This window comes from Oryctolagus cuniculus, chromosome 16 (genome assembly GCF_964237555.1).
Source record: "Oryctolagus cuniculus chromosome 16, mOryCun1.1, whole genome shotgun sequence".
NCBI lineage: Eukaryota > Metazoa > Chordata > Mammalia > Lagomorpha > Leporidae > Oryctolagus > Oryctolagus cuniculus.
The window spans coordinates 55,156,249-55,179,531 of NC_091447.1; the positions used below are offsets into that span (position 1 = coordinate 55,156,249).

The 23,283-nt window shown below is 58.3% G+C and overlaps 1 protein-coding gene across 11 annotated transcripts in view; it reads left to right on the plus strand.

Moving 5' to 3' along the window:
* IKZF1 (IKAROS family zinc finger 1) overlaps positions 1-21,172 on the plus strand; it is a 93,369-nt gene extending 72,197 nt beyond the window's left edge. For 4 of the 11 annotated variants that reach the window (XM_070059462.1, XM_051853170.2, XM_008248422.4 and 1 more), the window contains 3 exons: positions 3,140-3,265; positions 8,084-8,218; positions 18,387-21,172. In XM_070059462.1, the coding sequence (XP_069915563.1) occupies positions 3,140-3,265; positions 8,084-8,218; positions 18,387-19,084 (959 nt within the window). In that variant the 3' untranslated portion in view covers positions 19,085-21,172. The remainder of the gene's footprint in view (positions 1-3,139; positions 3,266-8,083; positions 8,219-18,386) is intronic. The other 7 variants (XM_070059466.1, XM_070059463.1, XM_070059459.1 and 4 more) reach the window with 3 other exon arrangements.
* Positions 21,173-23,283: the final 2,111 nt, after the last annotated feature.

The window sequence follows — 23,283 nt, forward strand, 5'->3', positions numbered from 1 at the left end:
GGTAAGTGGGGTTTCAGTGGAGCATTTCGCTGGCTGCACACTCGCCACTGCACCACCACTGCCAGTGGGGTCTCTGGCCCGTGGCACTGAGGGGGTTGTCCGGCCTTAACCGATCACACCAGTGACGGCCCCTGGAGGTGTCCTTGCAGAGGTGACACAAAGGTGATGGAGCCATCACCCAGCCTCGGGGGAGGAACCAGGCAGCAGCTGCCCATGGAGGCAGCGCCCCCTTGGTGTGAGCAGAGGAGAGTGCACATGGATATCACGGTTTCGGTCCTGCAGCCATGGGCAGGCCCCCACCCCATTATGCTCAAGGCTACCACCAGTCACATGACGCCATCTCCCGGGGCGCCTGCTCACCCCAAGCAATCACATAGATTGACACCCTGGCACTGCCCATCATTGGGGATGCCGACAGCAGGACACTTTGCAAGGCCTTGGGGGCTTCCTGTCATGGCCAGTCTGGGATCCGAGGCCCCTCCGAGCAGTGGCCCCTCTGCCCCAAGTTGCAAGGGACAGGTGTTCTCTGGGAAGGGCTACCAGGGCTCAGGCCACCCTTGCCGGTGGTGAGGAATGTCTGTCATGGCCGGGCTTCAGAGACCTTGCGTGTGCCCATCTCCCGGTGCCACATTAGCTGAGGGCATTGAGATGTGCGTTCTCCATGGGGGACAGGTGTGCAAAGCACCTCGTGTTCACAGGTGCGGCCAGCGCAGGGCACCTGCAGCAGTCAGCCTTGGGGGGGGAAGGGGGCGTGGTCAGGAGGAGGGGCTCTGGGATGTGAGGAGGCACGGCCCTGGCGCTGGCTTCGGAGGCACTCAGAAGGACCATGTGGTTCCACAGAGACCTGGACAGGGTGGCCGCACGTCTCGGCAGCTGTGCCCAGGAGCATGGTGCTCCCTCCTGGCCAGGCCCCTCAGGAAGATCACCCAGATGGCAGGGAGGGGAGGAGAGGAGCCTCAGGGCTGCGAGCCACCTGCCTCCTGCTGGGACACGTGGACACGTGGACACGTGGAGCAGGCGTCCAGGTGCTTCTCAGGACGTTAACGTGATTGGGGTGAGATTCCTAAAGTCTCCCCAGGAAGGGGCTGTACCCGGCCCAGGTAGTGCCGTGCAGACGGGGCAGGCTGTGCGCCACGCAGGCACGGGCACAGCGGACGGCGGAGCGGCACTGTGTCCGTGGGGAACACACAGGCGTTCTGAGGCTGATGCTGACCCCAGCATCCCCAGTTACTCTGATTTGCAGTAGAAATCGCTTCCCATCTAAGTCCTTAGAATTCGCAGCAGGGCCACCCTCTCCTGCCTCCTGGGAAGCGAGGAGCACGGGGCGCAGCACCTTTGTTCTGCTGCACCCGGGATTGCACTGTGCTCCGAGCAGGGTAATCCTGGAGTAGTCGGCCATGACAGGTGCAACGGGGGCAGGGAGCCCCTGCGGGCCAGTGGGGGCTCCTGCTGTGACAGTGCCACTCGGGGGAACAGGGACGTGGTTTCCTGCAAGTGACTTCACTAGGGTGAGCTGACGACTTGCGCCTTTCTCGGGCAAACTCAGATGTGGCTACGCTCTGTTCCCTTGAGGAATGAGCACATCTGACTCCTTTAACGGCCAGGGTCAGCTCAACCACAGAGCTCTCCCTGAGGCCCCAGACACAGGCATCTTCGAGGGGAGAGAGCTGGAGAAGCTGTGCCCCGCTGATAAGAGAGGGGCCGGGATCCCTTCCTTCCTGTGTCTCTGGGAGCCGCCGCTGCTTCCCCGCGTGTGGGGCCGAGCGTCGCACCTGCTTTAGGGCAGCTCTGAGCTCGGTGGTGTGCACACGGCCGGGGGCCGCTCTGACCACGGGCTTCGCTAACCTCAGCTCCTCCAGGAAAGGGCGGTACTCCAGGCATGGGAAATTTTAGGCAACGTTGCTATTTCAACATTAGTTCCTGGGGTTGGGGTTCATCAGCTGCTACAGACAGAGAGAGGCCCCTCTCTTCCTGTTAAAGATGCAGAAGTCAGATTGTAGTGTTCTTGTCAGTCTTCTGAGACTGTACCTTCTGTTCACCCGAGGAGGAGCCTAACCACGGCAAACTTTGGTTAACTGGTTACCGGACATCCACGTGAATGGTTTTGACCTTTGTACAGTGCTTCGAAATATGTTAAATCAAGCAACATGCAGAGTAGCCGAAGGTTCTTGTCTCTGGGTGGGCATCTTGTTTTTCACGTAAAAGACTGAAGGTCCTCCCTCCATTTCCTCTCTTCTGGGGGAGTACATTGGCTTCGTTAGACGGACACCTGCTGTGGATTCCTCACTAGTCTTTTTCTGAAATACCACTCAGTGAAATCCAGGAAGAACTGAACTTGTCCTATAGAAGTGCATGACCCGGTAGAGTGGCCATCAGCCCTGTGTGGCATGTAAATTTTGATTTTTACAGTTAAAATTAAGCAAGTTGAGTCTCAGCCCTCAGTGGCACCGGCCGTTCTCTGAGTGCTCGGCCGCCACGTGTGGTTGGTGGCTGCCACGCTGAACAGCACGGGTGCAGAAAATCATCGCGGCTGGATGTTCTCGTGGACAGGGCCGGTCTCGAAGCTGCTCCGTGCCCAGGTTCTCCGGGGGAGGAAACGGGGCTGTGCCGTAGGAAATGCACTGTGTATTTGTGTCTCATCTCGTGCATCCTTTCACAAAGCATCCGCACGTTACACATCTTGAGAGTCAGGTGTACCCACACTTTCCTAGGGCCTCCATCATCCGCGAGCACCCTGGAGGGGAGCTCACTCTGGTTACAGCCGACCTGGTGCCAGTGTCGCGCCAGACCCGGCCCAGCCTGCCCTGGAGGTGAGCCCCCGGGCTGCCCAGCCGCACAGGGCCCTTCACGTCCCTGTCCAGCCTGCGACACTGCAATGCCTCACCCCCTCCAGGAGCTTAAGGAGGAGAGAATCCAGCCGTCCCACAGTAGGCAAACCCAAGCGAGACAAGAGTCGCTGAGTTTTTGGTACAATCGGGGTCTCCTGGGCATTGAGATTTTTCAATGCGGTGATTTTGACTGGCACCATAATGCTTTTGGTTCTCAAGAATGATTTTTTTTTTACTTTTTTGGTAAAAACTGTATTGCATGCATTCCCGTCAGACACCGGCCGACATGTACTCAATTGTGTTTTCTGCAGTTGGTAAACCTCACAAATGTGGATATTGTGGCCGAAGCTATAAGCAGCGAAGCTCTTTAGAGGAACATAAAGAGCGTTGCCACAACTACTTGGAAAGCATGGGCCTTCCAGGCACGCTGTACCCAGGTAAGAGCGAAGCAGGGAGGCGGGCCTGGAGGACCCCATGCCCGCGGGGCACGGGGCGGCCGGCAGGCAGCGGCAGGGGCGGCGCCTCGGGCTGCGCCCGCCAGCCTGGCCAGCGAGGGACCGTGGCACACTGTGCCCCTGCTTTCCGAGTCCCCGTCCGACCAGGGAGCTGGACTTCAGAACCCTCTTCAACCCCAGAGAAACCGCTGGACGGCAGGGACGTCCACAGTTTTTGGTTTGTTTTTCTGGGTGTTGGTGGTGCTTTTTAGCCCCAGCCCTAGGGTAGTGATTGCTTGTGCTCAGTTAGCAAAATAAGAGGTGAAATCTGGTTCAAAAACCATTTTTTTTTTCATGAGGCTGATTAAATAAGAACTTCCACGCTGTGCTTGGGATCCTGGGTTCAGGCCTAGGACAGAGTATCTTCCCGGGGCATGAGGAGGAAGGGGCTAAGAAGACCCCTCGGTCCCAGCATGGAGGCCATCAGAGGACAGAAGTGCAGGTGGCCACACTCCATTGCACATTGCATAAGAGCTCGTGCTGGACAGAGCGAGGTGCTGGGCAGACGAGAGTCCTGGAGCAGGGGTGACGGCAGGAGGCCATGCCATCAGAGGCACCTTCCTAGCCTCCAGCGACAGAGGCATTGCCGTGTGCAGCAGCTGAGGCTACTCCTGCCGCTGCCGCCCCAGCGCGCTCTTCCCTGGGCTCTGGGCTAGGAACCAAGCTAACGCTGAGCCTCACTCGACATCCTGGCTTGGAGCACTGGGTCCTAAAGGAGACGCCACTGGACATTGACGGCAGGCGACAGCAGAGACAGGAACGGTCAGCATGAAGTCCTGATGCAGACTTGGACTAGTCTTGGCTCAGGGAGGCAGCACACAGCATGGCATGGCGAGAGCTCCACCTTCTTGGCCTGGCCCCCGCCCCGGCCCATCGGCTGCGGAGCTGGAGCTGATCAGTCAGCTGGCGAGGCCTGACTCTGCTCGCCTGTGTATCGGGGAGGTTCTGAAAGCGATCGCTTAGCTGCCTTCACCACCTGGGTCAGGGATGGAAAGGTGTCCGGGTGAGAGACGCAGAGGAACTGCAGGTTACAGCCAGAGCGGAGCCGAGTTCACAGCGGGCAGTTTGCAGACAGGCTCAGGTAGGAGAGGAAGGCATGGGGGGATGCTTTTGTTCCTTTAAAAAAAAGTCAATATGCAGATATTGTGTTTTCCTGTAAAAAATAAACTGATAAGGCTCATGATGATGTAATTTACATATTAATGATTAATAAGCATTTGAATTTTTCAACATTCATCCAAGACATGTTGTCTATAGTGCTAAACCCTGGGAATACCTTCAGCTGGTTTGCCATGGGGTTGAGAAGCTGGAGTGAGTAGGAGGCGGAGGACACACAGGGATTCTCTGCCCTTGCGCAGTGTTTGGGAAACGCGCATCTGTGCTGAAGATGTAGGCTTCCTTTGTCCCTTGCCGCCACCCCCTCGCCAGCACAAAGAGCAACAGGTCCCACAGGGTTTGTGTCGTGTCAGGAAGCAGCAGGCGTCCAGAGACGCGGTGGCGATGCGGGAGGCAGTGCAAACAGTACAGCCTCTCACGCCAGGGACTCGGGCGTGCACGGCTGCGGGTCCCCGCGGGCGTCTGGAGCCAGACCCTTGCAGATACCCAGGACACGCCCACAGACGCTCAGTCCATCGACAGAGGCTGTGAGAACATGGGCACTATGGGTGCAAATAAAATTTGAAATCCGTGCATAGATTTTTTTTTGAAGTACACATTTTCCACAAACTTACTGGAGAAATGTTTGTGTGCGTGCATGGCCTTCAAAGTTCTTGTGTCAAAACAGGCATCTCCTAATCCCATTTTCATGAACTGCCTGAGGTCCAACCACACTGATGGGTTGCCTCATTCCACAAACAGCTGTGGGGGTCCCAGCAGGCCGAGGCCCCCTCAGCTCTGCTTCCGATTTCCCGTGTGACCCAGGGAACACCTCCTCAGGGTGGGTGGTGATTCCCAGCCAGGCGGGGCTCTGAGGGAAGCATCCTGAGCAAGCCGGTGAGAGGCCACGGAAGTGCAGGACCCTGAGCGCTGGACCCGTCCTCTCAGTTCCCCTCTCCAGGGTCTGCATCAGTGAACTTGCCTGCCAGGGACACGTGGCAGGCAGTGCCCGCAGCCTGCAGCCGTCTCCCCCGGTGGCTGAGTGATGGGTGTACCGTAGTGCCGTCACCATGACAACAGAGCTGGCCAGGCTGGCGTTTAGTGAGGTTGAATCCTTCCCACCTGGGTGGTTGGAACCAACCCATAGACTGGGCTGCACCCTTGCAGCTATGCGGTAGCGCTGGGGGTCCCTGGAAGGGCTTACATGAATGCCCCCCTGGACTTGGCATGAGGGGATCTGGGGGCAGGCAGGGCCAGGGCTGGTGGGACCTGCACTTGCCCTGTGCACCCTGCTCCTCTCCCTCCCAGGACCCCGGGATGAGCCCTCGTCAGACCCCGGGGTGAGCCCTCGTCAGTGCTCAGATGGACCGGCTGGAGCAGAGCCCCTGCCCTCCCCAGTGCCCCTGCCCAAGGCTGGGCCCGGGAGGTAAAACCAAAGCCTCACCCGAAGGATGCTGAGAAAGATGACATTTACCATGAGGTTTTCCCTCGTAAAGGCTTTGGCGCCCTGTTTCTCCTCACGTCTTCACGTTTAAAAACTCGGGCCTGCAGAGTGCCACAGACCTTGGTGTGCAGGACAGCAGGTGGGCACTTGGGGGCTGTGAGCTCATCGGTCCCTTACTGTGGTCAGTGGGCAAGTCGGGGGAGGCCCCGGAGGCTGTGGGGCATGGATGGAGCAAACCTGGCCGAGACGCTGGGTGCCCTGGGCAGAGGCACACAGGGAGCCTGTGGCAGGACGGGCCAGGGTTCCAGCCACTGCTGGTTTGGGGTCTGTGGATTCCCAATCTGCTTCATGTCAGTCCGAGTGTGGCTGTGGCGTTTTGCCCATTTACTAACACACGTTTCCAACGTTGGACAAGTTACATACCTCAGCAGTAACAGCCAGTGTGAAACCTGCTCTCAAAGCGACCCTGGTGATTGCTCTGAACACAGGAGGTGCTCGGCAGTGCTCTCGGCAGTAAACGTGTGGTGTGTGGTGACGCAGGCTCCAGGCCACACCGCGGCCCACAAGGACGCTTGGGAGGCAGGGCGGGGGGCGAGGCGTGGACGTTGTCCCCTGCACCCTGCCAGGTCAAGGCTCGGTTTTACCCTAAAGCTGTCATATGATCTTATGGGAATGTGGTAACCACAGATCACACAGTGTCTGCGGAAAAATAAATGAGAGAATTGGTGACTTTTTTATTTTTAATTTTTAAAGACTTAATTTTATTTATTTGAAAGGCAAAATGACAGGAAAAGACAGAAAGATCTGTCCACTAGTTCACTCCCCAAATGGCCACAATAGCCAGGGCTTGGCCAGGCCAGTGCCAGGTGCCTAGAACTCCATTCTGGTTGTAGGGCCCCCAAACCCTTGGGCCATCCTCTGCAGCTTTCCCAGGCACATCATCAGGGAACTGGATTGGAAGTGGAGCAGCCGGGACTTGAACCAGCACTCCGATATGGGATGCCAGCGTCCCAGGCAGTGACTTGCCCATTGTGCCACAGCACTGGCCCCTGGCAACTTTTAAAAAAAAAATTATTTGTTTACTTGAAGGTCAGAGATACACAGAGAGAGAAGGAAAGGCAGAGACAGAGAGAGAGGTCTTCCACCCACTGGTTCACTCCCCAGATGGCCTCAATGGCCAGAGCTGCACCGATCCAAAGCCAGGAGCCAGGAGCTTCCTCCGGGTCTCCCATGTGGGTGCAGGGGCTCAAGGACTTGGGCCATCTTCCACTGCTTTCCCAGGCCATAGCAGAGAGCTGGATTGGATGTGGAGCAGCCGGGACTCAAACCGGCGCCCATATGGGGTGCCTGCACTGCAGGCAGTGGCTTTACCTGCTACACCACAGCACCAGCCCCACTGGCAACTGTTTTCAAAAGAAGAATAGCATCTGGTACTCCATGAGAACACAGCTGGTGGGTGGGACTCTGAAGAGCAGAGAGGTCCATCAGGAAGGGAAGTGAGTGTGGCAGAGACCTGTGTGAGGACAGACGCGCAGGCAGAGGGGTGTTGGAAGAGCTGATGGGATACGTGGACAGTCAGTTCCCACCATCGGCTCCTCCTCCATCTGGATAAATGGCAGGGAAATAAAAGAGTGGTGTTTCCAAAACTCCAACCATCAATTCTAGAAGCAAATGTCAGTGAGGCTGTGAGGACACAGCACCCCCTGGAATCATGGGAGGAAGGGGTCAACAGAGGAAGCTAGGGGTCCCCCTGGAGACAGCCCACGCCCGCGTGCCTCCCTGCTTCTGAAGTCTCCGCTTGCGTGTGTCCTTGAGTCTCAGGAGAGGCCCCCGATCCTTTCCCAGGAGCCAAGGTTCGCTGAGGATCTTGGACAGCGGCTTTCCTGCTGCCCGGTGCCCTGGGCCAGTGGGTGGAGGCGGATCCTTTGATTGACAGTCCTTGGGTTCCCGCAGGACTCCTATGGTGGTGGCAGGCTGGGGTTGTACATTCAGGAGTATCTTGAAAAAATCCTAGGACCCTCCAAAGGGACATGGGGGGCTCAGGCCCTGGGCAGCCTGCGGTGACAGCAGTGGCCTCGGGGGCGGGCAGTGTGCAGGAGCAGTGGCCAGCAGGTGGCGTTGCTGCAGCCGCAGGGAAGACCAGCTCGGCAGGGGCTCAGGTGGCAGCGGGAACTGGGCGTGAGCGTTTCTAAACTGGCCTGTCTGACTGTCTTTGACTTTAGTCATCAAAGAAGAAGCTAATCACAGCGAGACGGCGGAAGACCTGTGCAAGATGGGGCCGGAGCGGTCCCTCGTGCTGGACAGACTCGCGAGTAACGTCGCCAAACGTAAGAGCTCTATGCCTCAGAAGTTCCTTGGTAAGATTCAACGCTTGCTGCCTCTCCCAAAACCAGACTGAGGGCTCCTCACCCGCGGGCAGAGAAAGGGCGGAAGAGGGATCTTGCTTTAAAAACAGCAAACATCCCTAAGCTGTAACGCCTCTTAGATCACTGAACACTTCTCCCAGCAAGTTTCTTAAAAATGACTCTTCTCCTGCCGGAGTTCCCTGGAGGCGGCTGCGACCTCGGGAGCCCCAGGCGTGGTCCTTGTCCCTCCAGAGGGGGTGAGGCTCAGCGTGCCAGGGTCAGCGCGGGCCCTCCACGCCTGAGCGGCCTCTCGGCGCCTCGGGGCCTGGGTTTTCACGGGGCGCTCACAACCTCAGCCTCGCGGAGCCTGGTTCTGCTCTTGATGTGTCTTGCACAGCTGTTGTGGACACCAGACGACCTCAAGGACGTGAGGTCAGCTCCGATCCTGGGTGGAAGGGGAGGGTCGTGTCCAGGAAAGGGGACTGGTGCCAGCTTTGTGAAGGCGGGACGGACCCTGAGTCGGGAGCAGGCATGCGGGACTCTGGAGAGGAGGGTTGTACAGGGAGACAAACAGAGGCACCAGGACGCTGAGCAGGGGGCAGGGGGAGAGAGACAGAGGCACCAGGACACTGCGCAGGGGACAGGGGGCACAGGGAGACAGGCACCAGGACGCGGCACGGGGGACAGGGGGCCCAGGGAGACAGGCACCAGGACGCGGCACGGGGGACAGGGGGCACAGGGAGACAGGCACCAGGACGCGGCACGGGGGACAGGGGGCCCAGGGAGACAGGCACCAGGACGCGGCGCGGGGGACAGGGGGCACAGGGAGACAGGCACCAGGATGCTGTGTGGGGGACAGGGGGCCCAGGGAGACAGGCACCAGGACGCGGCACGGGGGACAGGGGGCCCAGGGAGACAGGCACCAGGATGCTGGGTGGGGCCAGGGGGGAGAGTGTGGGGAGCAACTCAGACTAGACTAAGTTACTGGAATTAAGACTTATTCTATGCATCTGCTCTCCCACAATATGGCGCTGGGAGAGGAGAAAACAGCTTCTACACAGCTGCCTCTTGCCAACTTGAGTGATGACCTCCAGGAGCTGATCCTGCTCCTGATTGGAGGAGAGCAGCGTACTCGGCGTGTGGGTAGCAGAGTTGGGATTGGTGGAAGAGGACTATAAAGGAGGAGAGCGACAACATGCACCAGGAACATCTAAGGGGAACATCTAAGAGGAACACCTGTGCAGCCCCCGAGAGAGCCGGCCGGCGGTGTGCCGCTCCCCCGCGGAAGTGGGGAATGTGGCAGGGGGAACCGCCCTTCCACGGAGGTGGAAGGGACGGTAGCCAACCCGGGAAGAACCAGCAGCAAACCCGGGGAGGGCCGAGCAGACAAAAGAACAGCGCAGGGTCCTGTGTCATTCCTCCACGAAGACAGGGAGTGACAGGAGAGGGAGACAGAGGCACCAGGATGCTGGGCGGGGCCAGGGGCCAGGGGGGAGAGGGAGACAGGCACCAGGACGCGGCGCAGGGGCCAGGGGGCAGGGGGCCCAGGGAGACAGGCACCAGGACACTGCGCAGGGGACAGGGGGCACAGGGAGACAGGCACCAGGATGCTGGGCGGGGCCAGGGGGCAGGGGGCACAGGGAGACAGAGGCACCAGGACGCTGGGTGGGGCCAGGGGGCAGGGGGTACAGGGAGACAGGCACCAGGACGCTGGGTGGGGCCAGGGAGGAGAGGGAGACAGGCACCAGGATGCTGCGCAGGGGACAGGGGGGAGAGGGAGACAGAGGCACCAGCATGCTGGGCGGGGCCAGGGGGCAGGGGGCACAGGGAGACAGGCACCAGGACGCTGGGTGGGGCCAGGGGCCAGGGGGCCCAGGGAGACAGGCACCAGGACGCTGGGTGGGGCCAGGGGCCAGGGGGCACAGGGAGACAGAGGCACCAGGACGCTGCATGGGGCCGAGTGGGGCAGGAGGGGCGCCGTGGAGCAGAGCCTGTGTTCCTGGCTGGCTCAGGTGCCCAAGGGAGGCGACAAAGCCTGGCTGTTTCATGAAGCTCCGGCACAGCACGGGGGCTGCCAGGGGGCGCCGTCCCTTCACTGCAGAGGCAGGAAGGAAGCGTCCTGTGCTTGGTTGGGAGCAGCCCAGAGAGGAGGAACAGCAGGGACCCAGACTGATGGGAAAGGGGAAATTGAGGGAGCCGGGCAGTGGGCGTGGGAGGGGGAAGTTACGGAGCAGGGAGCCTGGTGAAAGGGCAGGGGTGGGGCAGCCGTGGGCGCAGGGGGACCCTGCTCTGGAAGGCCCTGGTGCTGACTCTCCGGACTTCCTGGGGGCTGTGGCACGTGGGGAGAGGATGGGAGCCGCCAGCGATGAGGCACCCATGGTGCACCTGCCAGGAGGGGCTGCAGAGGAGGCCGGTTCCCGGTGCCAGCCGCCCTCTCGCCGCTTCAGACGGGGTTCTGTTGGCTCCTTGGTGAAACGGGCTGTTGTAGAGTTGGGGGCAGGGGAAGCAGGAGCAGGCAGAGAATTCAGTTGGAAAATTGTTTTTTCAAAGAGACGCTGGCCGTGGACACAGCGGGGAGGGGCCCTGGTTGCGAGCTTCTCCGCTCTGGCACATCCGGAGCCCACGGGAGCCGGCGCTGGGCTCAGAGTGAAAATAAATACTTAGAGATGAATACTTAAAAATAAATACTTCAAAAAAAAGCCTGCAGCTCCAGGCATCAGCCCCAGGGCCCCTGCCTGGGCCGGCCGCCTCTGCTCAGAGGCCCCTGGGAGCAGGGACCGACAGGAAGTGGTGTGGCTCCGAGCGAGGGCTCCTGATCTCGGGACTCGGGGCCCGACCTCCACCTCAGCACAGGAGGCTGGGGAAGGCACGTGCCCTGGGGAATGAATGCCTGCCGCTGTAGCTCTCAGAGACTCAGGCCAGCGAGAGGGTCTGGCGCTGCCCTGCACTGGCGCGCCCAGGGCGGGGCCGTGGTGAGGAGGGTGCTGTCTTCATGGACAAGCTTTCGAGTTACAAGAAAAACAAAGCACTCAACAACGTGGGGTGGGGGGCAAGATGTAGAGGGAGGCTCCGGGGAGGTTAAGTCCAGGAGGTCAGGGCAGCACAGCAGGGTCTGGCCGGGAGCTCCTGCAAGGCTGTGCACCCCCTCAAGGTCCCAGAGGGGCCCCTCCACCTGGTCCTAGCCGCCCACAATTCCCAGGCCCTAAAATAAAAGACTCCGGGCTCCTAGGCCCTCTTGGTCCCTGCAGGAAGAACCTCAGAGACATGGCTGGCCTCACACCAGCCGCCCAGCACGGGAAGAGTGGGAAGAGCACCTTGGGGCCAGGCCCAGCACCAGCATTGCCTTGCAAGTGGCCTGGAGGGCGCTGGCTGCAGTGCCACCATCCATGAAATGGCCATGGGTCTGCCACCCCGCCTCCCTCCCCAGCTGCCCTCAGCCCCTTGAAAATGTCCCAGGAGGCACCGGTTTGAGTCCCAGCTGCTCCATTTTGATCCAGCTCCCTGCTAATGGCCTGAGAAAGCAGCAGAGGATGGCCTAAGCCCCTGGGCCCCTGCCACCCACATGGGAGACCTGGAGAAAGCTCCTAGCTCCTGGCTTCAGCCTGGCCCAGCCCTGATAGTGCAGCCATTTGGGGACTGAACCAGTGGATGGAAGACCTCTCTCTGTCTCTCCTCTCTCTCTGTAACTGTGCCTCTCAAATAAAATAAACAAATATATTTTTTAAAAAAGAAAGAAAAAGGAGTGTCCCATGAGGCTGTTTATATGCTGAGCACTGCTTGATGGAGCGTCTGCCTCTGCTTCATGGACACGGGAGCCGGGTCCCTGACTCAGACTCTGGCGTGAATGCGGTGAAGGCTTGCTTTGCCAGCGGCATTCCTCACCCACCTTGGCCATCAGAGAGCTCCTGGTGTGAGCGATGGGAACAGGGCAGCAGGGCCTGGATGTGGGAACAGGGCTGCGGGCTGTCCTCCCTCTGTCCTGTGCCTGTGCGAGGACTTTGTGATGACGCAGAAGGTCACAGAGAGGAAACAGAGATTCATATTCCTGCTGCCCGGTGCACTATCCTGGTACACTGTCCTGGTACACTATCCCGGTACACTATCCTGGTATGCTATCCCAGTACACTATCCTGGTACACTGTCCTGGTACACTATCCTGGTACACTGTCCTGGTACGCTATCCTGGTACACTGTCCTGGTGCACTATCCTGGTACACTATCCCGATACACTGTCCTGGTACACTATCCTGGTACACTGTCACAGTACACTGTCCTGGTACACTATCCTGGTATGCTATCCCAGTACACTGTCCTGGTATACTGTCCCAGTACATTATCCTGGTATGCTATCTCAGTACACTGTCCTGGTACACTATCCTGGTACGCTATCCCAGTACACTGCATTAGTACACTGTCCTAGTACACTATCCCAGTACACTGTCCCAGTACACTATCCCAGTACACAGTACCAAGTGTCCTTGGTACACTATCCCGGTACACTATCCCGGTATACTATCCTGGTACACTGTCCTGGTACACTATCTCAGTAGACTATCCCAATACACTGTCCTGGTACACTGTCCTGGTACACTATCCCAGTACACTGCCCTGGTACACTATCCCAGTACACTGTCCTGATACACTATCCCGGTACACTGTCCTGGTACACTGTCCTAGTACACTATTCTGGTATGCTATCCCAGTACACTGTCCTGGTACACTATCCTGGTACACTGTCCTGGTACACTATCCCGGTACACTGTCCTGGTATACTGTCCTCGTACACTATCCCGGTACACTATCTTGGTACACTATCCTGGCGAATTTTCTCCCTTTTTAAGAAAAAGAAGCCCTGCTGTATTAATACGTGGCTAATATAATGAATTTTAATGCAAAGATTGGTGTTCTTAAAGCAAAACCCAACATCCAGAAATTAAAAGGATGTGAGCATCTAAAGGCAAAAGGTTTTCAAAAAGTTCATGGAAAATGCAGGTCATGAGAAAGCTGTATGCTGACTTCAAAGATTCATATTTCGTTCCCCATCCCCGTGACCTTTTTGCAGTGCCCTCTGGTGGGTGGACAGGTTGGTAAAGAGGTGGACTGATGGACAGATGGAAATGAGTCTGTTTCATAAAGATGCTGGTATGCTGTCCAGGGCTGGAGTTCAAGAGGTGAAAACAGACCCAGAACACTGGAGGAGTGGTCAGGCTTCAAATCAACCTTCTCTCCCAGGCGGGACTCCATTTGTAAAGGACTTGTCTAATATTAAATATACTTTACTATGGGAAACAGCTCTGAATCATTGTTTCATCTATTTGTTTCACTGTAGGCAGTAGCTACTGACTCGTTGCTTTGAAATTAAGGGAAGCCGGCGCCACGGCTCACTAGGCTAATCCTCCGCCTTGCGGCACCGGCACACCGGGTTCTAGTCCCGGTCGGGGCCCCGGATTCTGTCCCGGTTGCCCCTCTTCCAGGCCAGCTCTCTGCTGTAGCCAGGGAGTGCAGTGGAGGATGACCCAAGTGCTTGGGTCCTGCACCCCATGGGAGACCAGGAGAAGCACCTGGCTCCTGGCTTCGGATCAGCGCGGTGCGCCGGCCACAGCACACTGGCTGCGGCGACCATTGGAGGGTGAACCAATGGCAAAGGAAGACCTTTCTCTCTGTCTCTCTCTCTCACTGTCCACTCTGCCTGTCAAAGAAAGAAGGAAAGAAAGAAATTAAGGACACTGTTCCAGCTCCCATAGTCGAGTTTTTTTTTTTTTTTCTTCTTTTTTTTGATAGACATAGTTGGGAGTAGGAGTATGTGTTTGCATAGAAAGAGAGAGAGAAAACTTCCATCTGTTGGTTCACTTCCCTAATGGCTGCAGCTGGGCCAGGCCAAAGCCAGGACCCTGGAACTCCATCCAGGTCTCCCACATGGGTGGCAGAGGCCCAAACACTTGGGCATCTTATGCCTTCCCAGGCACATTAGAAGGGAGCTGGATGGGAAGTTGAGCAGTAGAGCCTTGGACTGATGCTCGTAGGGGCGCTGGCACCACAGGCAGCAGCTTCGCCCCTGGGCCGCAATGGCAGTCCCAGTGCCCATAGTTCTGTGCTGATTCTTACTTTCTCCAGCTTCATAATCTTCGCCTCGGCTCTGTACTCATGATTCTCCAAGTACAGTGGATGTATTACTGGCTCTTCAGATTTGAGAGCTGGCCCTTTAACCCCTAGTTCTGCAGGGACCATGGGTGACCGCCCACTGCCACTTTATGTTGAACATGATCTTTTGCCTTGGCACTTGATGGCCATCTTGACCCACTGTGCGGCCTCGGGCCATGCTTTTCCCATGAGAACTTTTTAGATCTTGCCATGTTGTTTGATGGCATTGCTTTGTCAAACATTGCTGTGGAGATGCCCAAGACCGGCTCATTTTCTCTTCCTTTAAGGGGATTTTAATTTTCTCCGCGAATACCAAAATGGTTCTGTTCTGGTCTTCCCCCCCCCCCCCAATTTGCTTTTGAGACAGAAGACATACAAAGCTCCCATCTGCTGGTTCACTCCCAAGTGGCCACAACAGCTGATGCCCCAAAGCCAGGAACTGGGAAGTCACCCCAGGTCCCCCACATGGGTGGCAGGGACTCAGCTCTGTCGCTGCCCTCCCTGGGGGCCTGCACTGACAGAAAACTGAAGTCAGGAGCTGGAACCCATGGTCAAATGCAGACCCTCTGGAGTGGGACGTGGGCGTTTTAGCCAGTAGGCCAGAAACCTTTCCAGAATGGCTTTCTTTAACCTTAAAGTCGCAAACCCTAGCCACATGTGTCTGGGCGTTTAGCATCCTGAATGAAAACTTGCTTCACCCTGGAGACGCCCTGTCTTCTTACTTCTGAGAAGTCTTCTGTGTAGATCCACCTTTGTTCCGTGTCTGCGGGTGCTGCCCAGTTTTGGATGGTTTGTCTCCCCGCTGCGTAGCATTGCCTTGAGTTTGTTTTTGTTTCTCTCTTTCGCATGTACTCACTGTTCTCACCTTGTGCTTTTCCCCCACGTCAGTAGTTCAGTTTCTCATGGTTTCTGTCCTGTTACCAGCTGATTCTAATCTGTGTATTGATTCTGTCTTAATGCTGGTTGGGACATCGTTTTCTTGCTGGAGAGCTGAAATCTCTCTTTTCCTCCCATCCTGCTGCTTTTCACGCCATCTTTACATTTTTTTAACTGACTCCATGTCAGGAAGCGATTCCGCAGCCTTTCCTCTCTTGCTGGAACCCCAGGTTTTCCTAGACGGCCTCACTGGTCTGGGTTTTAGTTCCTGTCTCCCCTTGCATCACGAGGAACCACTTTCACGCTAGCTGTGACGTGTCTTTGCTGGGTCTGCTGCAGCCTGGTGGTGTGCGGAGCCTTCCCTCTGCGTCCTGTGAGAGCTGTGGGCTGGGGCATGCTGAGAGAAGGCAGGGCTGGGGACGGGCGGGCTCAGGTGTGGCCACCTGCAGCCTTTCCTGATTTTTCCCTTTGCTGAGACCCGGGTAAAGCCCCACCCAGCAGTCCTGGTGGTCACAGCGGGCGCTGCTCCCCTTCAGTGTAGCCCGCCCAGGCCCTCACAGTGCCCTGGAGCCGGCTTCTCCGCTCACTTCCCCGCTGCCCTCTGCTTCTGGCCAGGGGAGCTTTCTCCTGCTTTCGGTGGGGAGAGGAGGAAGACTGTACTTTCTCTGGGGGTGTGTGGATGTTTTCCTACTGTGGCAGACACCAAGGATGCTGTCGACTCAACCTGAGGTCCTCGGAGGGTAGGTTAGCGCAGGCTTGAGCCCGCGTGTCGGACCACAGTGCTCTGTTTCTTCCCTCGGCCTCTGATTTTTTTCTTTTAAACTGTTTCACTCTTGAGCTGACTGCCAGTTCTGTAGGTTTCTAATTTTTTTCCCATTTCATTGGCTGTGGGAGAAGAGAAATTGCATGGGTGATTTCGGTACGCCATGGCAATCTGGAGTTTGTGTGTTTTTTATTTTTCCTACACCCATTTGTTGTTGATACCAGGTTGGTAAAACAACAGATTTCAGCAGTTTTGGGAAACCACAATCCATGACTTTGGGGAGAGACTAGGATGATTAGCAAGGAAAACACCAGTTTTGCTGGGGCTGGGAACACTGTTATGCTTAGCAGAATTGGCCACAAGTCTGCTCCGCCTTGTGCCAGCCAGGCTTTGGAAGACAGAGGATCCTGGGTACAAAGAGAGTGGATCCATTCTGTGCTGGCGTTCGTGTGATGAGACACGTGGACCCTCACGGCAAAGCAGAGATGTGTGCGGCCTCAACAGTGCTGCCGGGCTGCTGGTGACCTTCCACAGGGACAAGGAGCAGCCCCTAGGTCCCCACCATCAGCTTCCTGGGGCTTTCATTCTGACCAGGTCTGGGAGGGGTGCGTGCTCTGACCACTGCTGGTCCGTGACTCACGTGGCGCCCAAGGTTCTTCACAGTATCATGGCACCTGCCATCCTGGACAGTGAGACAGGTTTATGAACACAGAGCAGCACAACCCTCGGACAGTGAGCGCCCTCTGCTGCCAGCACCCTCCCTCCCCAGGCCCCACCAGCCGCAGCCTGGACTCGGGGGTCTCAGTCCTCCCCTCACTTTGCCCTTCTCAGTCAGCCCTCCAGTGGCTTCCATTTCTCTTTGGACAAATTCTTTCCTGGCGTTGCCCCTGCCCACCCCTCTTGGCTCCCAGCCTGCACCCCCCAGGGCTAAGGCCCTGGGACCTTTATGCAGCCCTGCAAAGCCCGAAGCCGCTCTCTTGGGAGCAAGGCCTGTGTGTGTGGCACCCTCAGAGCGACCCTCCCTCTGGGGCCAGCATTGTGGCACAGCAGGTCAAGCTGCCGCGTGCAATGCCGGCACACCATCCTGGCATGAGTCCCGACTGCTCCACTTCCGGTCCAGCTGCCTGCCAATGCACAGGGGAACCACTGAGAGATGGCCCCCTGTAGAGTAGACGGGTCGGGCTGGGGTGAATCGTCCAGGCTCCACACTTGGGCGCTGCAGGGGTGAGGTAGTCACAGACTCCCCCTTCCCTGGCTGGCTGGGCGCTGCAGGGGTGGGGTGGTCACAGACTCCCCCTTCCCTGGCTGGCTGGGCACTGCAGGGGTGGGGCGGTGGCAGCCTCTCCCTTCCCGTCCCTGCAGCCTGCGCAGACACGTTGAGGGGTGAGGGCGCAGTGCAGGCCTCTCTGTGGCCCTCAGAGGGGCAGGTGCTCCCGCGCAGTGACTGTAACTAACCCGTCTGCTAATGGAGCCAGGGCTTTATGCTGGACTCAGGACCACTGTGTTGAGGAGGGGATCTTCAAGGGAATTCATTTTACTCCAGTATCGAATGTTCACTCCAAAGCTAACTGCCAGAAGCCAAGTCCCGCCCCAGGTTTCACAGTTACCGGGGCAGGGAGCAGCTCATGGACTACGGAAGTCGCTGTCACGGCCTGGGCATTGGTTCCTTGCGCATGGTTTGTGCGGGGTTTTTCCTAAAGAATCAGTGAGTGGCAGCCGTTCTCCCCAGTTTTCCCAGTTGTTTCCTGCTTCCCACCCTATAGCTGCCTGCACACTGCTCAGCACCGCTCAGTGCAGTTGTGGGGTTTTGTTTTGTTTTTTAAGGCTTATTCACTTATTTGGAAGAGTTTCAGAGAGAGAGGGGGAGAGACAGAAGGATCTTCCACCAGCTGGTTCCCTCCTCAGATGGCTGCAGCAGCCTGGGCTGGGCCAGGCCAAAGCCAGGGCCAGGAGCTTCTTCAGGGTCTCCCATGTGGGTGCGGGGGCCCAGGCACTTGGGCCATCCTCCACTGCTCTCCTAGCGGGAATCTGGGTTGGAAGTAGAGCCGCAGGGACTCGGATCAGCACCCCAGGCAACGGCTTTACCTGCTGTGCCAGCCCTGGTGAGGGTCAGAGCCCACCTCCCCCTGGAGCACAGCCTAGCATCATAGACACCATCCAAGTGCCACAGTCTTGATGGTGTCCCTGATGGCTAAAGGCATGTCTCTGGGATCACCTGGCAATTTAGACGTGATGCCCATCATGAGTAAACCATGCCCGCCGGGTTTGTAAATAAACCACACAGCAGGGTTTGTGATAGAAGCCTCAGGGTAGGTGACACCCAGACACGCCCCACCACCCCCCGCCCCCGGGATTCGGCCGTGCCGGGCGCTGCCTCACCCTGTCCCCCGCTGCCCACAGGGGACAAGTGCCTGTCGGACCTGCCCTACGACAGCAGCGCCGGCTACGAGAAGGAGAACGAGATGATGACGTCGCACGTGATGGACCAGGCCATCAACAACGCCATCAGCTACCTGGGCGCCGAGTCGCTGCGCCCGCTGGTGCAGACGCCTCCCGGCGGCGCCGAGGCCGTGCCCGCCCTCAGCCCGCTCTTCCCGCTGCACAAGCCGCCGCCGAGCCACGCGGCCCCGGACGGCGCCGTGGACAACTTGCTGCTGCTGTCCAAGGCCAAGGCGGCGGCGGCCGCGGCCGAGCGCGAGGCCTCGCCGAGCAACAGCTGCCAAGACTCGACGGACACGGAGAGCAACACGGAGGAGCAGCGCGGGGGCCTCGTCTACCTGGGCAACCACCTGGCGGCACACGCGCGCAACGGGCTGGGCCTCAAGGAGGAGCCACGCGCCTACGAGGCGCTGCGCGCGGGCGCCGAGGGCGCGCACGAGGCGCTGCGCGTGCTGGGCACGGGCGGGGAGCCGCTCAAGGCCTACAAGTGCGAACACTGCCGCGTGCTCTTCCTGGACCACGTCATGTACACCATCCACATGGGCTGCCACGGCTTCCGCGACCCCTTCGAGTGCAACATGTGTGGCCACCACAGCCAGGACAGGTACGAGTTCTCGTCGCACCTGACGCGGGGCGAACACCGCTTCCACCTGAGCTAAGGCCGGCCCAGCCCGCGAGGCTCTGTCCCAGGCCCTGCTTTTCAGAGCCCCGGACGCCTGGAGTTTTATTGGCTTTTTTCCTTTTTTCTTTTTTTTTTTCTTTTTCCTTTTTTGGAAACGAGAGTTTTGCATCAGGAGCACCCAGAACTGCTGCCCTCTGGACATTTCCGGGGACTGCTGGCCCAAATTCCCTCACCTGCGGCTTCCTGGACCCCCACCCCCCACACCGTATTTGGAGTTTTCAGAGTTCAATAAACCAGGCCAGGGCCTGGGCTGAGTGAGCCGCCCCCCGCCCCCAGCCCCACTTGAGGCCCCTGGCAGCAGTGGGTGGGGCTGGAAGCAGTGGCGTCCCGGGAGCTTGGCAGGTGAGCAGACAGGAGCGGGCGGGCCCCAGCACTGGTGCCAGGGCTGCAGGCCTGTGCTTTGAGAAAGCAAAGATGGTTTTCAGTCATGTCCTTTGTACCCTGAAGATGGGTTGTTGGGGAAGAGCTGAGTGCTGGGCGGCCCTGAGCTGGGGCCGTGAGCTGGGAGAGCCTTTCAGTGGGGCCCCTGGTGACACAGAACCTGCGCCCGTGGGGTGAGTCTGGGGCCTGCTCCTGGCTCGGTTGGCCGAGTGCCCATCACCGCCCACGGCTGTCCTGAGATCTGGATCTTCGTGCTGTTGGCCCCTCAGACAGGAGAATTCCCCAGGCACCAAAGCTGTCTTGGGAATTCCACACTCACTTGTCCCGTGCTGCCTCCCTCCCTGGCTGGTTTTTGCTGCTCTAGACCCCGTTCTGAGCCGAGCGACCGGCCTGGGCTCCTGGCCTCTGTACATTTCCCCCCTCCCCTCACTGACAAGTGCTGTGGTCTGAAAACCTCTTAGGAGGATGTGTTGGAAGGACCCTTAGCTTCCAGGCCAACACACAACTCAGCTGTTTGAAACTAAACCCCCAGACGTTCTGAGACTCCACGGTGAAGACACAGCAGTGTGTGTGACATGTGCCCACAGCGTGTGGCCAGCCCGGGCTCCCCAGCTCCCCTGAGCAGTGGGTGACGGCCCTGCCAGCGTGCTGAGCCGTGGACCCACCCGGAGCCCAAGCAGGGGCTTGGAGACTCCTCCCTCAAAATCAGAGCTGTCATTAAGGTCACTGCTGTCAGCCCCCCAGTCGAAGAAGAACACACAAGTGTCCGATGGTCTCGTACTTGTCTTTGCCAAAACCCTGCCGAGGCGGGACATTGTGCATTAACACCTCGGTGTCTCACCTGCCCCGGGGTTCATGTGTGCAGGGGCCCTGCCCAGGAAATGCGGAAGCTCCCCGTTAACCCCCCCCCCAAACGTCCCTCAGGGCAGACTCACTCCTAGCTGACACCCACTAGGGGGAGTGGGTGTGGCCAGCCCTCCCCGTGGGCGCTGTCCCTGTCGGCAGGATCTGGCCTGGCAGCTACTCCTCCGCTGAGGTTATCAACTCCGTAAATGAATTACTCCTCGGTCCTCAAAGCCGGGCCTCCCCATCGGTGGAGGGTGGAGTCCAGGAGCTGCTGTTCTCCAGTCGGGTCGATTTGCTTATGGAATGCCGCAGCATTTCCAAACCGGAAATAAAGTTGTCAGTGTTGACCATGGCACATCAGTGCACTGAGGACAGAAACCCGGCTGCGAGCAGCTGTCACTCATATGCAATCAGAGACACGCCTTACCCAAACGCACATGTGCAAGGCGGCGCCTCCGCCACCTCCGGCTGGCCGGCACCTTGCACCCCGCTCGCCCCCGCCCACCCCCAGAGGGCCCTGGTGAGGGATCCTGTCTTCCCTTGGGTCCACATGGAGCTGAGCCCGGAGCTGCACCTAGTGGCTGCAGGAGCCCTTTTCTACAATGCTTTGCCCCGTCCTCTCGCTGCCTTTTATAGCCGATATCAATGTCTATTTACACACCTTTTGTTGTGGTTTTATATGGTAGCAGCATTTTTCTTTGAAACTATTGTATTTAAAGTAAGGTTTCATATTATGTGAACAAGTAATTAAATTATGTTTGAAAGGTGGCCATACTCTGTACCACAAGTTACTGAGGTTTTGCCTCGAGCTGGTAAAAGTAGGATTTGCATGCCCTCACACGTTTCGTTCTGTGGTTTGTTCTGTTGTGTGATGGAGTGGGCGTGTGTCCGGTGCCGCTGTGTGCTGAGCTGTGCCCCCTGCTTCTCAGACACAGCAGAGACAGGCAGGGTCCCGCCAGCAGGCCGCCCTGCTGAACGCAGCCAGAGACTGTGTTCTGCTGCCTTCTCCGGCGCCGTGGCTGGGCCTGCCTTCCCGCCTCGGCTCCTTCTGCGCTCTGAACCCTAGCGTGTGGGATCGTCCCTGTGCAGTCACTCACCACCATTGCATTCTCACTGCATTGTCGCCAAAGGTCTGTCCCAGCACCAGCCCCGGACACCAGCGTCTTCCGTTTCCAGTTGAAAGTCACCCCCGTAATGACATCTTAGACTGCTTGTGGAGGACAGCCGCTGTGAGGGAGCTGTGGGCGTGTCCGTGTGGGATCCCCCGCTGCGCTTTTCTCCTTGTTTGGTTTTCAGTGCTTGTGGCACTCGTGTCCTGTCATTGCCAAGACAAGAGTGAGACGACCTGGACCTGCGCAGCCCTCGCCCTTGGTTCCAGCAGTAATGAGGTTTAAACTCTGTTCAAACCCCGGCTCTCCCTCACTCGCGTCAATGCTCCTTTGCTTGAAAGTGAACCAGAATTAGACTTCCTTACGTTGTACAGACATCAGAGCAAAGCAGCACGGGCGCTCTCACTGTGAACAGGAGTCACCAGGTACTAATATGCAATATTGTTCCCAACACTTTCTAATATACTTTTCTATAATGTCCAGTGTGGTGATTGCTGAGGTCCGTTCTCTGTGTCCACGGGGACTCTAGGTCTTCACTGCCCTCTGGCAAGCCGGGCCCAGCCCTGTAGCTGAGCCTGCCCCTCTGAGATGCCAGCCAATTTCTGCTGAGCTGTGAAAGGGGGTAGCACCGCGGGAGGAGTGGAGGGTCCTTTTGTTCACATTTTAAAGTGCTCCTAAGGGATAGAACAAGTAAATGCAGCAAAGAGTCTGCCTGCCCGCCCCAGAGAAGGCCCAGCAGAGCCGGCCGGCGCTCCGGGCAGGAGCCCACGCGTCAGGAGCCCACGCGGGACCCTGGAGACGTGCTGCTGTTCTCGCCCAGCACAGCAGACAGCTGCCTCCCATCCAGAGCTATGCTGGGCGTGGGCGGACGACGCCCAGCCCTGGGGCAGAGGGGCAGCGCAAGGCACATTTCCAGCTCCGTGCATTCCAGTAGGGAAGGTGCGGTGGCTGCGTGTGGTGGCCGACGCTGGTCCAATCCCAGTGGGATCCACAGAGCGCAGGTGCCGCCGGCCCGGGAAGCAGCACCAGCACCTTTCAAACCCGGCCTCGCCAAGGAGGCGTCTGGAAACTCTCGGCCTCCTGCTCAGCGTGCTGCTCTCCAAACAGGCTCTCCACACGTCACGGAAGAGCTATGCTGGGAAAACCACCGTGGCTTCCAGCGTTTTGTACCCAAATAAACTTCTTTTGAATGCGTTGTGCAGAGAGTGCTGAAGTGCCTGTTCACATGTCCACACATTAGCTGCTGCACCCGTTTTCACAGTTGCTCATTTCCCAGCTGCACCTTACGGATGCCTCCACGGGCCCAGGTCCGGGAATAAAGAAGAAGTGCCCGGAGGCAGAAGTAACCTGGACGCACGCGAGGGAGAAAGGTGGTTCGGAACGGGAGGAGCTTGTGTGTGGCTGTGGGAGGCTCAGGAGGTCACACTGAAGGCAGCAGGAGCCGAGCACAGGGGCAGCTGGGCCTGGGGCTGGCGGGGCAGCCAGCGCGAGAGGGACGGGCACCAGACGCTGCAGCTCGTGCCTGGGCGCTCTCCTCCTCGTCCTGTCAGTCAGGGTCAGAGTTGTCCCGATGTAGCCCTTTGATGCCCCAAGCTGTCAGTGTGCACGGCTCCCCCATCTGTCCTGCAGGGCAGTGCTGACCTAAGAGCTGAGCTGTGTTCCCAGTGTGAGGAAAGATCAGGGGTCGGGGATCGGGAGCCGGGAGACCAGAGACCCCTGATCCCGTTTGCGAGGAGTTCATCAGCCTTTCTATCAAGATAAAGCATCTTGGAGGTTTTGTGACTCCTTAATGGGACCTCACCTGTCACTGCGCAACCCCCAGCTGCTCCCCGAAATCCTG